Below are 15,926 nucleotides of genomic sequence, written 5' to 3' on the forward strand. Positions count from 1 at the left end.
GACTTTCCTGCCCACACTGGCTTCAAACTGCAGGCCTCAGATCTCAGCCTCCTCAGTAGCTAAGATTATAGGCATGAGCCACTACCGCCTGGCTGAAAGTTTTATACTAATGAACTATATTCTACTTAATTTTGTAACAAAAGGTCTTGATTAGTCAGTAGAAATGCTATTTTCTTTGTGCCTTAATTAGATTTATATTGATTTATAGTAAGATTTAGTTTACATCCAGGCCAAAATAACTCTCACTAGTCCTGAATCTGGCCCATTTTGTTCTGACTTCTAGAAGCCCTAAGAAGTGTGTATAAACATAGCTTTATAATTTAAAGAGAGAATTATTCCAGGAAGAGCCTTTGGTGAAGTTTTTGCCTGGGCTAGATGGGCTCACACCACCATCCTCCAGTCTCTGCCCTAGTAGTTGGGATTATAGGCATGAGCCTAGTTATTTTTCAGCCATGATTTTCTTACCTATGCCTCCTATGTTGCTGTAGTTCTAGCCCTTGCAAGATGGAGGCCAGAGTATTACAGGGTTGAGGCCAGCCTAAGGTACAGAGTGAGAGCTCCCTCCTGTCTGAAAAAAAATCAAGGGCTGGGGATTCAACTGTGCAGATCACTTGCCTCATAGAATGGAAAGCCCTAGGTAAATTTCCAGAAGTATAAAACAAATAAAAAGTTTGTTTTTAGCTGAGATCCAGGAGCAGTTGAGAAAGGAACCCCTCCCCTTTTCTTTTAACATAAACTTCCACATCTTAATTTAAAAAAAATCAGATTGAAATAAATCAATTAATATGCTGTGGAAATAGACATAAAGTTGTAAAAGACAAATATCAAAAATATTCACTCCCCCACACTCATTGGAAAATGACAAGTACATTCATTCACACCCATAACCCTAGCTACTCAGGATGGTAGCAGGCCAGCCTGCACAGAAGTCTGTGAGACTCTTTATCTCCAAAAAACTACCAGAAAACCAGAAGTGGAGTTGTGTGTGGCTCCAAGAGTGCTAGCCTTGAGCAAAAAGAGCTCAGGGAAAGCGCCCAGGCTCTGAATTCAAGCCCTACAACTGACCACCCCCCCCAAAAAAAAAAAGAAAAAAATTTAAAGGCAAAGAACAGAATCAGTTTGCAAAATAGTAGCAGATAGGAAATAATCCCAGAAAAAAAAATGCTTAGCCTTACTAAAAACACACTATAAAACAGTTTTGTTCTCAATAAGTAGATTGACAAAGATTTATAGGTTTGATTTATGGGCAGTGAAGGCATAAAGGAAAGGAGCAGTTGGATGGTAGTCTGGTATCACATGTTAGAATCATAGCTACAACATTTTAACTTCAAGGAATTAAAAAGTTTTGTTTTGTTTTTTGTTGGTTGTGGGGCTTGAACTCTGGGCTTGGGCTTGAAGAGCTGAGGGACAGTGCTCAGGCCCAGAGTTCAAGCCCCACAACCGACACAAAAAAAGAGCTGAAATAGTTAATGTTCACTTAAGGGCTCATTCTTTTTTTTTTTTTTGGTCAGTCGTGGGGCTTGAACTCTGGGCCTGAACGCTGTCTCTCAGCTCTTCAGCTCAAGGCGAGTGCTCTACCGCTTGAGCCACAGCACCACTTTTGGTTTTCTAGTGATTTATTGGAGATAAGAGTTTCATGGACTTTCCTGCCTAGGGCTAAATATTTGTTTTCATGTATTTACTCTTTGCATTGGTGACTTTGTAAACCACAAAAGCCCACATGAGGATCATTGGGGTTGGAGCCTCATTATCTGACCCCTGGCTTCCCCATTATTTCCTGACTTGTCTAGTTACTAGAAACTGTTAAAAGCTCCTTTACAGTTTCATTTAGTGACTACTGTAGTGATCAAGTATCTTAGCATGATACTGCTTTGTTTTCATTCTGGCCCTACCCTGTATTAAGAGGCATTAGACTTTGAATTGCCAACTGATGCAAAGGCCAAGAAGTGTTTGCCCTGAATGTAGGTTTGCATAGGAGACATTGTTCTACTATAAAGCATTTATCCTCAGAATTACTCGAAGTAAGTAATCCTTTATTCCTCAAAAGATAATCTTATTCCTTGAAATGTTCATGTATGTTAGTGTGGGGGTGACAGGGGAGAGTGACTTCTAGAACGTTACCTAGGTTTGGAATAAGATTGGTAGCATTCTGGTTCTTGGATTAGGTAGTGGGTTCAGTGATGTTATTATTAGATCTTATGACTTATTATTTTTATGACATAGTTCATAAATGTCAAATATTAAACATATTAAGAAAGATACTAAATCAGCTGTTTAGAGCCTTCTTGCTTAACCTTTGTTCACCATTTTGTTAATTCAAAATAATTTTTTAAATTTTTTCGGTTTTTTGGCAATTGTGGGGCTTGAACTCAGGATCTGGGCGCTGTCCCTGAGATCTTTTGCTCTACCACTTTGAGCCATAGCTCCACTTCTGGTTTTTGAGTGGTTTATTGGAGCTAAGAGTCTCACGGGGTCTTGCTTGAGCTGACTTCGAACTGTGATTCTCAGATGTCAGCCTCCTGAGTAGCTAGAATTACAGGTGTGAGCCATCAGTGCCCAGCTAATGTTTTTTAATGATAGATGCTTTGGATTGTGTTTGAACTTTTGTTCAAAATAGCCTGTGTTCAGAATCTGAATAAAAATTGCAAACCATGAAACCCCTTACTTTCTCCTGCTAACCTGTAGGGAATGGTGAGATTTGTCTAAAACTGCTTTTGTTTTCAGATGGTGGCCAGCTGAGATCTGCAATCCCAGGTCTGTGCCACTGAACATCCAAGGCCTTAAGCATGACTTGGGGGACTTCCCTGTGTTCTTCTTTGGTTCTCATGACTACTATTGGGTACACCAAGGCAGAGTGTTCCCTTATGTTGAAGGAGACAAAAGCTTTGCTGAGGGACAGACTAGTATTAACAAGACCTTCAAAAAAGGTAAGCTGGATCGTGTTTGTAGTTACCCAGAACTGAGAAAGCATTGTGGGTTTCTTGATAACCTCATGTGCCCATTACATTTCTGCTACTAGAGAATGTTCACCAGCACTGTGATTGTGCATCAGTAAACTAAAACATATACAGTGTATGTGAAAGGGGCTGCTTTAGCAACATTTCTGTAAATTAAGTTTGAGCTGGAAGTCTCTGTCAAATGCAGCGATTGCCACAGAAGAGTAGTAAAGACTTCCCAAAAGAAGCCATACTCTGCTTTGTATTGAGTTGCTAGGAGTTTGGCTTTCTGGGGAAGAAGGTCAATAGCTGCTGTTGTTATGGCATTGGAGGTCTCTGTCATTGAAATAGGACCTCTTCTCAGAGACATCCACATGCACAGAACATAGTGTTCAGTGAGTTGTATCCTATGTTGTGATTACCAATACTGGTGTGAGTAGTAATCTCATGCCAGATGCAGAGCATTGAGAAGGTAAGAAGCTAATGTTCTAACTCTATTTTTGTAATTATTTACTTTTGTCTTCTTGTCAGCACTGGAAGAAGCTGCCAAACGTTTCCAGGAACTGAAAGCACAAAGAGAAAGTAAAGAAGCATTAGAGATTGAGAAAAACTCAAGAAAACCTCCTCCTTACAAACACATCAAAGTGAGTCTTTACCCATGAAAACATTGGTATTTCATAGACAAGAAAACACATTTTTCTCTCAGTAAAGGCCATTTGTGTTAACTTTCACTAATCATCAGCCAGAACTCTGTGAAATTGGCCAAGAACTTTTACTGGAAGATTCAATGGAAGTCCTGGGTATGGTGCTTTAGGAACTGGGTCTTTGACAAATCCTCTCTACCAGAAAGCACCATAGGCTATGTGAAAACCCATTCATGCTCCTATTAGGTTATCTTGTCACCAAATGAGAACATGGGTCTTTAACTCACAGACAAGCCTATTTTCTCTCAATTTCAGATTTGAAGTTTCTGCCAACCAGTAAAAGGAGAAATGAGAATTCACATCAGGTTTAGATATTTTTGTCATCTGAGCTCTCTCTTCCTATTCTTAGTTTATCCTGGGGAAATTGAGGTAAAAAGCTTTTTTTTTCTCAAGTCACACCACAGGGCATTAGCAGAGGCCAGAGGAGGTTGGATATTTTGATTTTGTGTTCAAATTGACCTATCTGCTGCTTTGCTGTCATCTGTAATTTTGTTTCCTAGGCTAACAAAGTAATAGGGAAGGTTCAGATCCAGGTTGCTGACCTGTCGGAGATCCCCCGTTGTAACTGCAAGCCTGCTGATGAGAACCCTTGCGGCCTAGAATCTGAGTGTCTGAACAGAATGTTGCAGTATGAGTGCCACCCACAGGTGTGCCCGGCTGGAGATCGCTGTCAGAACCAGTGCTTCACCAAGAGGCTATACCCAGATGCAGAAATCATCAAAACTGAGCGCAGAGGCTGGGGCCTCAGGACTAAAAGAAGCATTAAGAAGGTAGCTCAGGGATGGAGATGGAGAGGGAACCACAGGTCCTGTGCCTCGTGAGCCTCAGTGTAGGGATAAAATACACAGAGATTTATGGGAATTTTTTGAAAATTCCCATTTGCCACTTTGTGAGCAAAGAAGCTGTGGGAAAGAGGGTGTGACAAAACATAGGTAACCTTTGAGTGTCCTGTGACCAGCCATCAAAAGAAGGGACATTTCCTATTTGAAGTGTTTTCTTACTGGTTAAATGGAATTACTTAAATGTCTCAGAAAAGGCAAAATAATGAAGTTATGGAAGTCCTAGGTTAGCATCGTAGTTCAGTCATTTGGCAGTCTCTTTGTAGCCAGCCCCTGGCCTAAAAGCTTAAAGGTCCCAGCTCTTGGGTCATATGATGAAAAGCAATTGGGAAAAGTTGAGGCCCGTAACAATTGTGTTTTTTTTTTTCTTCTTCTATGTATTTTGAGATAACTTTTTAAAGCAGTCACATTAACACAGAAATGAAAACTCATTGTAGAAAAACATTTACATGAAAATCCACATCCTACTATTCAAATACTGGGTCTCAAATTTTAGACTGCCTGATAATCTCCTGGGGTCCTTGTTAGAAATTCGACTAGCTTAATGAGATTATTCACACAGGCCTGGAAACAAGTCCTCCAGTTCACCTCACCCCTCCTTACCTAGTTCCATGTGTACAGAACTTGAAGTATATTCACTAAGAGAAGATAGATCTAATAGGAATATAAAATTACTGACAGGGTTCTATCTTTTTTAAAACTTAATTGAAAAATAGCTAATAAGGTAAAGAAAAGTCAGATAATATCAAAAAGATAGTAGAGTGAAATTCCTCCTTCACTGCTACATTCATGTTGTCTTTACCAGAGGAAGTCCCTGTGAATAGTTTGGTATACAACCTTTAGAACTTTTTCTGTGAAGCGATGAACACATCTGTAAATATTATCCACATATTCTGTATTTGTAGAGTTTTCTAAACATAAGCATAATCAAACATACTCTTCCCATGTAAACAAAATATCCTAAGTACACCTCTGTGGTAATGCATGTAGATTTCACCTTATTCTAGTTTATAGAGATTATGGAATGTTACCATTACTATTTAGCTTATTACCCAATACATTTGTATAAATGTGTGTGTGTGTGTGTGTGTGTGTGTGTGTGTGTGTGTGTGTGTGTGTGTGTGTGTGTGTATTGAACATTCTAGTTTATCTTTGTGTATCTGGTTTGAAGATTTGGGGTTTTTTGGGGGGGGGGTTGAGGGTTTATTTTTATTTTTTGGTGATACTAGGTACTGGACTTGGGGCCTTATATATGATAACCAGGTGCTCTGCCACTTGAGCCATTCCCCCAGTTGTTTTGATTTTGTTACTTTGTTTTTGAGATATGGTTTACCACTAACTTTATTCAAAGTGGCCTCAAACCCTAATCCTCATACCTCTACCTTCAAAATAACTGACTACAGCTGTGTACCACCATACCCGACCTTTTTTTTCTTTGTGCCAGGTAATATTCTGAGCACTTAGAAAACAATAATGAACAAGACACACATAGCCCTTACTTTTGTGGATCCACTAGAGAGACAGAAAAGAAGCAGCTGATATTACACCATTAAATGCTGTGAAGATTAACGGAGCTGTAAAAATGGGCAGGAGTTAGCTAACAGTGGCCTGAGGAGGTGACATTTGATAGCTGTGTAGTGTTGAAAGCTATGCAAGTACATCTAAAAGAACATGCTATATCAAAGGAAAGATAAATCAGCTTGGAGAAGAGAGGTGAGAGGTGGGGTGATAGAAGATAAGGTGAGAGAGATAGCCAGGCCCTAGGACTTAGGGAGCTTTATATGCCATGGGGTGAGAAACTTGTGTAGGATTTTAGTAGGAACTAACTTGATCTGATTTTGTATATTCCAGTGCAGTTGACAGTATTAGCGCAAAGTAGCAGTGTAAAACCTGGCACACATTATCTCACAGTTTATGTGGGTTAGCAATCCAGGCAGTCCTTAACTGGTTCCTTATTTAGAGCTCCACTGGGTTGAAAGTGTCATCCAGGGCTGACTTCTCATCTTACCACTAGGGAAAGATCTCTCTGCCCATATGGCTGTTGGTGGAACTCTGTTCTTTGTAGTTATAACCCTGAGATCTGGGTGTTGTTTCTTGATTTGGGTTGTTGTTGTTGTTGTTTCTGTATTTCTTTGGGCAGGGTCTGCTCTCAGCTTTTAGAGGATGCCTCAGCTCCTTATCACCTGGGTTCCCAATGTCGGAGGGAGTGACCATCCAGCAAGATAAAACCAGAGTTTTCATGTCACAAACTCACACGAGTACATGCATACTCTCACTATTGCCAAGTGATGCTGATTAGACATTAACCCTCCATAGGAAGGAACTGCACAATGGCATGAACTCCTGAGGGCTAGAATTAGGAAGAGCACCTCGAGGTCTATCTGCTATACTTGGGCTTCAAAAGAACAGCTTTAGCCCAACACAGGTGGCTCACGCCTGTAATTTTAGCTTCTTAGGAGGTTGAGACCTGAAGATCCTGGTTTGAAGTCAGCCTGGGCAGGAAAGTCCATGAGACTTTTATCTCTGTTAAACTGCTCAGTAAAAGCTAGAAGTGGTACTGTGGCTCAAGAGTAGTAGAGCACTAGCCTTGAGAGGAATCTCAGAGACAACCCTTAAGCCCTGAGTTCAAACCCAGGACTGGCCAAAAAAAGGGGACAGCTTGGAATGTGGAGGACTTACGGAAAGAGTATTAAGTAACAAAGAGAAGGAGACCCAGGAGAGGGGTGATATCAGGTAGGACTGCTAAGCCTACAGTTGACATTTTGAAGGTAGACCTAACAAGCTTTGCTGTCATTGAATATGTAGATTAGAATGCTTGGTTAAATATTATTATTTAATACCAAAACTTAGCCAGGCACTGGTGGCTCAGCCTGTAATCCTAGCTATACCGGAGGCTGAGATCTGAGGATCACGGTTCAAAGCCAGTCCAGGCAGGAAAGTCCATGAGACTCTTATCTCCAATAAACCACTCCGAAAACCAGAAGTGGCGCTCTGGCTCAGGAGGTAGAGCACTAGCCATGTGCTGAAGCGCTGAGAGGGACAGCGTTCAGGCCCAGAGTTCAAGACCCAGAACCGACCAAAAAAACCCAACCGTGTGTGTGTGTGTGTGTGTGTGTGTGTGTGTGTGTGTGTGTGTGTGTGTGTGTGTGTGTGTGTGTGTGTGTGTGTGTGTGTGTGTGTGTGTGTGTGTGTGTGTAATACCAAAACTTTATATTTAATGTTGTGATATCACACATACAAATTTATGCATATGAGTTTCATGAAATTTCTGGGGCCATCCTGAAATCCAGCTTGATATTGTTCCCACCTTTTAATAGTATCGGTATCTATACTAATAGCTTATTATTATTATTATTATTATTATTATTATTATTATTCTATTTTATTTTTAGTGGTGCTGAGATTTGAACTCTAGGCCTTTCACTTACTAATAAGCATGTACTCTACCTTTCGGGCCATACCCCTATGCCTTTCTGATTGAGTTAATTTTCAGATAGTGTCTTGTGTTTTTGTCTGGGTCATCCTAGATCATAATCCTCTAATTTACACTTCCTATGTAGCTAGAATCACAGGTGTGTGCTTCACCAAACCAGCTTATTGATTGAGACTGGATCTCACTAACTTTTGCTTTGCTAACCTGGAACTTTGATCCTCTCAGTCTTCACTAATCTGAGTCGCTGAAAACATGAGCTACTGCAGCCAACTAAAGTAATTTATTGGATTAGTAATACAGCTAAGAAAAAGGAAATACAGTCTGTATTTTCTTTTCTCTTTTTGGTCAGCCATGGGGCTTGAACCTGGGTGCTTTTCCTAAGCATTTTTTCTCAGTCCTAGTTCTCTACCAGTTTGAGCCACAGAGCCACTTCTGGTTTTCTGGTAGTTAATTGGAGAAGAGTCTGACAAACTTTTCTTGCTCAGGGCTGGCTTTGAACTGTGATCCTCAGATCTCAGCCTCCTGAGTATTACTGGTGCCCGGCTGGATTTTTCTTTAAGACCTGAGGGATTGTTAATGCAATGTAATTTGGTCTTTTATAAAATAACTAATCAAGAATTTAAAAAGCATAATCATAAAAATTTTGTAGTAACATTAAAAAGATTTGGGGTACATTTACAGTAAGGATATCAAATATAAAATTAGGTTGTAAGCTTGGCACTGGTGGCTTATGCCTATAATCCTAGCTACTCAGGAGGCTGAGATCTGAGGATTGCAGTTCGAAGCCAGCCCAGCCAGGAAAGTCTGAGACTCTTATCTCTAATAAATAAATCTCTAATAAATACTCAGAAAAAGCTGAAAGTGCTGTTGTGGCTCAAGTGGTAGAATGCTAGTTGAGCACAAAGAAGCTCAGAGACATCATCCAGACCCTGAGTTCAAGCCCCAGAATCAGCAAAAATAAATAAGTAAATGCAATTAGATTTTACATGGTTAGTCATTCTCCCCTCTCATCCCTTTCTCCCTCCCCCCCCTCCTTTATTTGTATGTACTTGCTGGGGTTGGAGCCCAGGGCTTTATGAATGCTAGGCATATTTTTATATTTAAAAATATATAATGATATTGTTATTCAGATGTTGTACAGAGGAGTTCCTGTTTCATAAATTAGGTAATGTGTACATTTCTTTTTTGGACAATGTCACCTCTTCCCTTTTCCCCAGTTTCTCCCTCCTATCCCTACGCAGTTACATAGTTCATTTTCCACATAGTGTATTCTGAGTAGCATGATTGCATTTGTTCCTCCCTCCCTTTCTGATCTCCCCCAGCACTCCCTACAAAGAATAGCAAAGAAAAACAGCACTAACAGCAACAAAAACCCATGTTGCCGTTTCCTGAAATTCATTTCAATAAATTGTATTTTAATAAATGTTCACAGGATTCCTCCCCAAGAGTTTCTTCTTTTAGTCTGACTGTATGTGAGTGCCTAGAGTACGGTATAGGTTATCATGTCCAGTTATATTTTAGATCTAGCTTCCACATAGGAGATAAAAGATGCACCATTTGTCTCTTGGAGCTTGGCTCAACTCACTTAACATGATTTATTCTAGGTCCATCCATTTCCCTGCAAATGACATAATCTTATTCTTTCTAATAGATGGGTACAGTTTTGTGTATGGGTACCCTGTTCTATTGATCCACTCATCTGTTATAGGGCATCTGGGCTGTTTCCATAACGTAGCTATTGTGAATAGTGTAGCAGTGAGCATGGATATGCAAGTGTTTTTTTTATCATATACTGATTTGTAATGTTATGGGTAGATGCCCAAAACTGGTATGACTGAGTCATAGGGAAATTCTATGGTTAGTTTTTTTTGTTGTTGTTGTTGTTGCTTTTGGGTCCGGTCGTGGGGCCTGAACTCTGGGTCTGGGCGCTGTCCCTCAGCTCTTCAGCTCAAGGCTAGGGCTCTACCAGTTGCCACAGTGCCACTTCCAGCTTTTTTTTTTCTTTTTGCTTATGTGGTGCTGATGAATTTGAACCCTGGGCCTCAGGCATGCAAGGCAAGCTCTACCACTGAGCCACCTTCCCAGCCCTCTGGTTAGTTTTTTGAGGAACCTCCAAACCATGGCACCTGGCTCCTATGCCTATTTTCTAATGTTTCTCCTACTCCATCTTGCAGTAGTTTGAAAGTCTCAGGTCTGATGTTGAGTTCTTTGATCCATGTTGAGTTGATATTGGTGCATGGGGATCAGATTTTAGTTTTCTACATTTGGATGCCCAGTTTTCCCAATGCCAGTTATGGGAGAGGCTATCTTTTCCACCCTACGTTCGTGGCTCTCTTGTCAGATTACCAGATAACTGTAAGTGTGTGGCTTTATTTTTACAACCTTTGACTTTTTGAGATAGGATCTGATATGTAGCTCAGGCTGACCTTGAACTTACTATATAGTCAGCCCCTTTATATTCACATATAACAGATTCCTGAAAATGTGTACCAGGGTCAAACATAGTTTATAGTGTTCTTTTTCAGCAATGGTTTTGGGGATGTTATGGCCCATTGAAGCTAAGCATATACTTGATTACTGATCTACACTCATGACCCCTTAACAGAAACTTTAAAAAAAGAAAGTAATAAGAAAGTAGCTCACAACCTGTACTTCTAGCTACTTGGGAGCTGAGGAAGATTGCAGTTCAAGGCCAGCCTGGACAGAAAAGTTTGTGAGACTTGGTTTAATGGCACTTGCCTGTCATCTCAAGCTTCATGGGAGTCTGAAATTGGAAGGATTATGGTTCTGAGCCAACCCAGGCAGAAAAGTCCATGAGACCCCACCTCAGCAGAGGAAAGCTGGACAGGGTGGTGTGCACCTGTCATCCCAGCAACATAGAAAGTCTGAAATATGTGGGTTGTAGTCCAGATGCACACCTAGTCAGGAAGTAAAACCCTATCTCAAAAAGAAAAAAAAAAACAGCAAAAAGCATGGTTGTAGGTATAGCTTAGTTGGTGAAGTGCCTGCTAGCACTGCTAGTACTGAGTTCAAACCTCAGTACTGCCAGTAAGTACAATAATAATCACTAGATGTTGAATTACAGCATGTTGTTTTACTGCAGTCTTTTTTATTTGTTTTGAACTTTACTTGTTTTTGGAAACAGGGTTTTGCTGCGTGGCCCCCAGCTGTCCTCAAAGCTCAAAACCACAACCTCCCTGCCTCCTTCTCTTAATGCTGGGGATTATGGGTGTGCATCAACATGCCCAGCTTTGCTGCAGTCTCTGAACATCATATTGTAGCATTTTAAAAAATTTCTTAATTTGGTAATTTTTCATATTTGGGTTCATAATGTTTTAAAGTGTGGTAAGCACTTTCTTTGAGGCTGAAGATTTTTGTCACTTTTAGAACATTCAAAATATTTCCATTTTTATTCACAGTGGTATATCTGTGAATATACTATTTTTTGTATCTGCTCTTAGGACTTGAATTTTTCTACATTTGCTTCATTTCCATATAGTAATAAACACAAGCCATTAGAAATGGTTGTAAAGGTTTGTTGTTGTTTTCTCTGTGTGTGTGTATGCTTTGGTTGTTCTGATTTTGTTTTTCTTTTTTGTTGCCTTGTTTTGGTGGTAATACTAGCATTTGAGCTCAGGGTCACTTTTGAGCATTTGGTTAGTTTTGAGGTAGCGTCTCACTTTTTGCCCATATACACTTCTGGACTGGAATTTGTGTTATACCTCCCATTGTAGCTGGGATGACAAGCATGCACTACCATGTTCAGCTTTTTCCATTAAGATGGAGTTTCATGGACTTTCATGCCCAGGCTAGTCTGTAACCACACTGTTCCTGATTGAAGCCTCCCAATTAGCTAGGATTATAGGTGTGAGTCACTGGTACCCTGCTGGTTTTCAAACTGTTGAAGCCATAAAATCATTTCCTCAATGAAATCTTACCTTGAAATCCAATATGCAATATGAAGTAGAGCTGATATTCTGCTTTACCAATGTCCATGAAAGAAAATGTACCATAAACTAGCCAAGAGTACATAGTATGAGATAGTACAGGCAAGATAGAACATTCTTTTATCCCCCCGGTCCCTTACCTTCAGAGTAACACCATAAAACAGTGCAGAATTCTCCAGTGGCAGATCACAAAGCTCCATGTGTAGGAAAAGCCATCTGGAACCAACAGTGCACTGTACATGAATATACAGATCAGCCTGTATCTTTGTGAGAAAGAACCGTGCCGTGTCCATACTGAGGAACACAACTCCACAGTAAAAAGCAGATGTTGACACATAACACTTTGGGTGGTCTTAGCCCGAGTTTGATTTTTTTGTTGTTGTTGTTGTGCTTAAAATAAAACACAGCCCCATTGGATTACATATTGAGTAATTCAACTTGAAATAACAAAATTCTAGTGATGGAGAGCAGCTTAGTTGCATGAAGTAGAGGAGGGATCGGGATGGATGGGATGTAGAGAAGAGAAGTGCGAAAGGACCACTTCTGAATGTTGAGTGTAGCAGTGGTTACTGTACTTTGTGTGCACACATACATATACATGTGTGGAAATAATGTAGCATGCTGATTATGTAAGATGTTATCACTGGGGATAGCTGAGTGAAAGGTACAGATATCTCTGCACTGTTTTTCTAATTTGGCATAAATACTTCAAAGTAAAGAGTTTAAAGTTAGATGACAGTGGCTCACGCCTAGTTACTCGGAAGGCTGAAATCTGAGGATCTTGGTTTGAAATAGCCTGGGCAGGAAGGTCTATGAGACTTATTTCCATTGAACCAGAAAAAAGCTGCAAAATGAGGCATTGTTCAGCCATAGGAAAAAAGGCAAGCTTTTGAGGCCCTAAGTTCAAGCCCCAGTACCAGCACTAAAAATAAATAAATATATTAGAAACAGTTTCAGATATTTTCCAGCTTTTATCCTTTCTAGACCCCCTTTTCTTTGCTACTCTAGCTGTAAGCTATCAAGTCTCAAAGATGGGGCCCAACTACATCGTTATACATCAACTTTACCATTAGTTTTGTTAGCAAGAAAAGGCAGAGTGACACCTTTTGAGGCACTTTTCCTGAAAACCAAGGCCTTCTAAATGCCCATGAATAAATAAAAACCATTTATTTGTAGCATTGAAATTGTATTTTCAGGATTCTTTCAATTTGTTGTCTTGGATTCTGCATGTGTTGAAATTTGTGTTGTAATGCATATATCAGTTTCCAATGACATATTTCATGCTTCTTGGCAGGGTGAATTTGTAAATGAATATGTTGGTGAATTAATTGATGAAGAAGAATGTAGACTACGAATCAAGAGAGCACACGAGAACAGTGTAACTAATTTTTATATGTTAACTGTTACCAAGGTAAAATTGCTTTTTTTGGGGGGGTAAGAAAAAGGGACTTTTTAGACTTACGGCTTTAAGCTGAACTATTTCTTATAATTTGATGCTTTCAAGCAGATGATGATTTTCAGTAGCCAGGGTGCTGTCTACTGTGATGCACAAATTATATCATGACTGAAACCTCTACAGTAGTGTGAGATAGCCAGAAGCAGGGCCAGCATCTCTGCATCGCCATCCCTGAGCTTTGTCCCAGCTCTGTCAGTCACTGAGCCTGGGCCCCTGTTTCTTTATCACTGATGGAGAGAATCAGTTTTGACTCCCAAGTTATAAACTCCCCATTTAATTTCTGCTTTAGCAAAAACTAAATTGTTCTGTATAAGCTGTTAGGGAAACAATGAGTTGTCATAAGAAAAATGACAGTAAAAATACTAGTCCAGTATCATGTAATTTTTACACTACATCTCTGGTTACACTTCATTTTCTCAATAGTACTCTGATTTATACAGATAAGAAAATGAGATTGAGATGTGATAAGAGACTTGTTGAATATCTTGTGGAAATATTAAGAGCCAAGACCAGTGCCTATATTTCCTGTGTTCCAGACTATGTAAAGGGTTTGATCCCCAGCACCACTGGAAAAAATAAAATATTTATTGGCATATAAAAATACACAAGGGGCTGGGAAGGTGGCTCAGTGGTAGAGTGCTTGCCTTGCATGCATGAGGCCCTGGGTTCAATTCCTCAGCACCACATAAGCAGAAAAAAGCTGGAAGTGGCGCTGTGGCTCAAGTGGTAGAGCACTAGCCTTGAGCTGAAGAGCTGAGGGACAGTGCCCAGGCCCAGAGTTCGGGCCCCACGACTGGCAAAAAAAAAAAAAGAATAAAAATACACAAATGCCATAGACACATTACACACACACACACTGAGTAAAATAAATAGCTTAAAATACAAATACAGAAATCATTTTTACAAGGTGTTTTTTTGGTTGGTCATGGGGCTTGAGCTCAGCTCTGAGTACTATCCTTGAATTTTTTTGCTCGCGTCTGCTGTTCTACCACTTTGAGCCACACCACCACTTCTTATTTTCTGGTGGTTAATTGGAAATAAGAGTCTTGGGGACTTTCCCATCTGGGATTCGAACTGCGATCCTCAGATCTCAGCCTCCTGAGTAGCTAGGATAACAGGCGTGAGCCACAGGCACCCATCTTAACAGGCATTTTAACTGCTGTCACTGTTGTAAAGTTTTGCAACTTTCATAAACATGTTACATGAGCATAAATGAAGATGCAGGCTTTTTGTAGTACTCAGTCTGCCTCTTAACTCCTATCCTCCCTGCTGGAGGCCCTGCAGACAGCTGATGACACTCTGGATGCTCAGGCCTCTCTGAGTCTGTCAGGAGTGTCAGAGTTCAGAGGCATTATGCTCTCTACTGCGTGTGGAACTGCAGTGTAGATGAAAACAGAAAAAACAGGCAAACACGGCAGTTTATCCACACAGTAGCCTACTTAGCAAACTAACCTCCAGGTCTTCATTTCTGTCTTTGTGGTTGAACCTTGTCTCCCCTACACCAGTTTTCCTTCCTGCTCAGAGCAGGAAGGCAAGGCTGGAAACAACACTAGAGGAGTTATCTGAACTCGGAGAAAATACATCTGAGTCCACTTATCTTCAAGTACCATTTGTCTGTGGTCTGTTTCTCTAAGCATACTTTTAAAAAAGTTAAGTTTCACTTTGCCCTAATCACTTGGCTTGCAGTCATTTAGTAGACTGTTAACTGCATAAGGAGTGTAGGTCAGGCTTTTAGTGTTGGCAGGCATGCAGCATCTGGGAGCACAGGCTGCTGCCCTGTGGCCCTAGACAGACTGGGTGAGTTTCTGCAGTAGACTTACACTGAGTTTTATGTCAAAGGCATCTTTTTTCTTTTCTTCCTGAAGGACCGTATAATTGACGCTGGCCCAAAAGGGAATTACTCTCGTTTTATGAACCACAGTTGTAATCCAAACTGTGAAACACAAAAATGGACAGTGAATGGAGATGTTCGAGTTGGGCTTTTTGCTCTTTGCGATATTCCTGCAGGTAAAGAAAGTTAACTTGGGGCTGGGAATGTGGTAGAGTGTTTGCCTAGCATGCATGAAGCCCTGGGGTCAATTCCTCAGTACCACATAAGCAGAAAAAGGCAGAAGTGGCACTATGGCTCACATGGTAGAGTGCTAGCCTTGAGCAAAAGAAGCTCAGGGACAGTACTGGTGCTCTGAGTTCAAGCCCCACGACTGGCAAAAAAAAAAAAAAAAAAAAGGAAAGAAGAGAAAAGAAAAAGTTAACTTGCTCCCTAGGACCCTTACTAATAGGGAAGGCTGACACTCAGGTATTTATTCAAAAAAGATGGCATGGCCAGGCACCGGTGGCTCATGCCTGTAATCCTAGCTACTCAGGAGGCTGAGATCTGAGGATCGCAGTTCAAAGCCAGCCTGGGCAGGAAAATCTGTGAAATTCTTATCTCCAATAAACCACCAGAAAACCAGAAGTGGCACTGTAGCTCAAGTGGTAGAGCGTTAGCCTTGAGCTGAAGAGCTGAGGGACAATGCTTAGGCCCAGAGTTCAAGCCCCACGACCAACCAAAAAAAAAAAAAGAAAGATGGGATGTTAATATTTGGAATTTGGGTGTTATCTGCAAATGAGA

The 15,926-nt window shown here is 40.6% G+C and overlaps 1 protein-coding gene across 5 annotated transcripts in view; it reads left to right on the top strand.

Moving 5' to 3' along the window:
* Positions 1 to 15,926, top strand: part of Nsd3 (nuclear receptor binding SET domain protein 3) — a 120,465-nt gene that overhangs the window by 95,391 nt on the left and 9,148 nt on the right. For 3 of the 5 annotated variants that reach the window (XM_070016159.1, XM_070016160.1, XM_070016163.1), the window contains 5 exons: positions 2,725 to 2,927; positions 3,468 to 3,580; positions 4,141 to 4,410; positions 13,154 to 13,270; positions 15,181 to 15,322. In XM_070016159.1, coding sequence (XP_069872260.1) covers positions 2,725 to 2,927; positions 3,468 to 3,580; positions 4,141 to 4,410; positions 13,154 to 13,270; positions 15,181 to 15,322 — 845 coding nt within the window. The remainder of the gene's footprint in view (positions 1 to 2,724; positions 2,928 to 3,467; positions 3,581 to 4,140; positions 4,411 to 13,153; positions 13,271 to 15,180; positions 15,323 to 15,926) is intronic. The other 2 variants (XM_070016161.1, XM_070016162.1) reach the window with 1 other exon arrangement.

Source organism: Dipodomys merriami, unplaced genomic scaffold (assembly GCF_024711535.1).
Source record: "Dipodomys merriami isolate MVZ:Mamm:240054 unplaced genomic scaffold, mDipMer1.0.p SCAF_12, whole genome shotgun sequence".
Lineage (NCBI taxonomy): Eukaryota > Metazoa > Chordata > Mammalia > Rodentia > Heteromyidae > Dipodomys > Dipodomys merriami.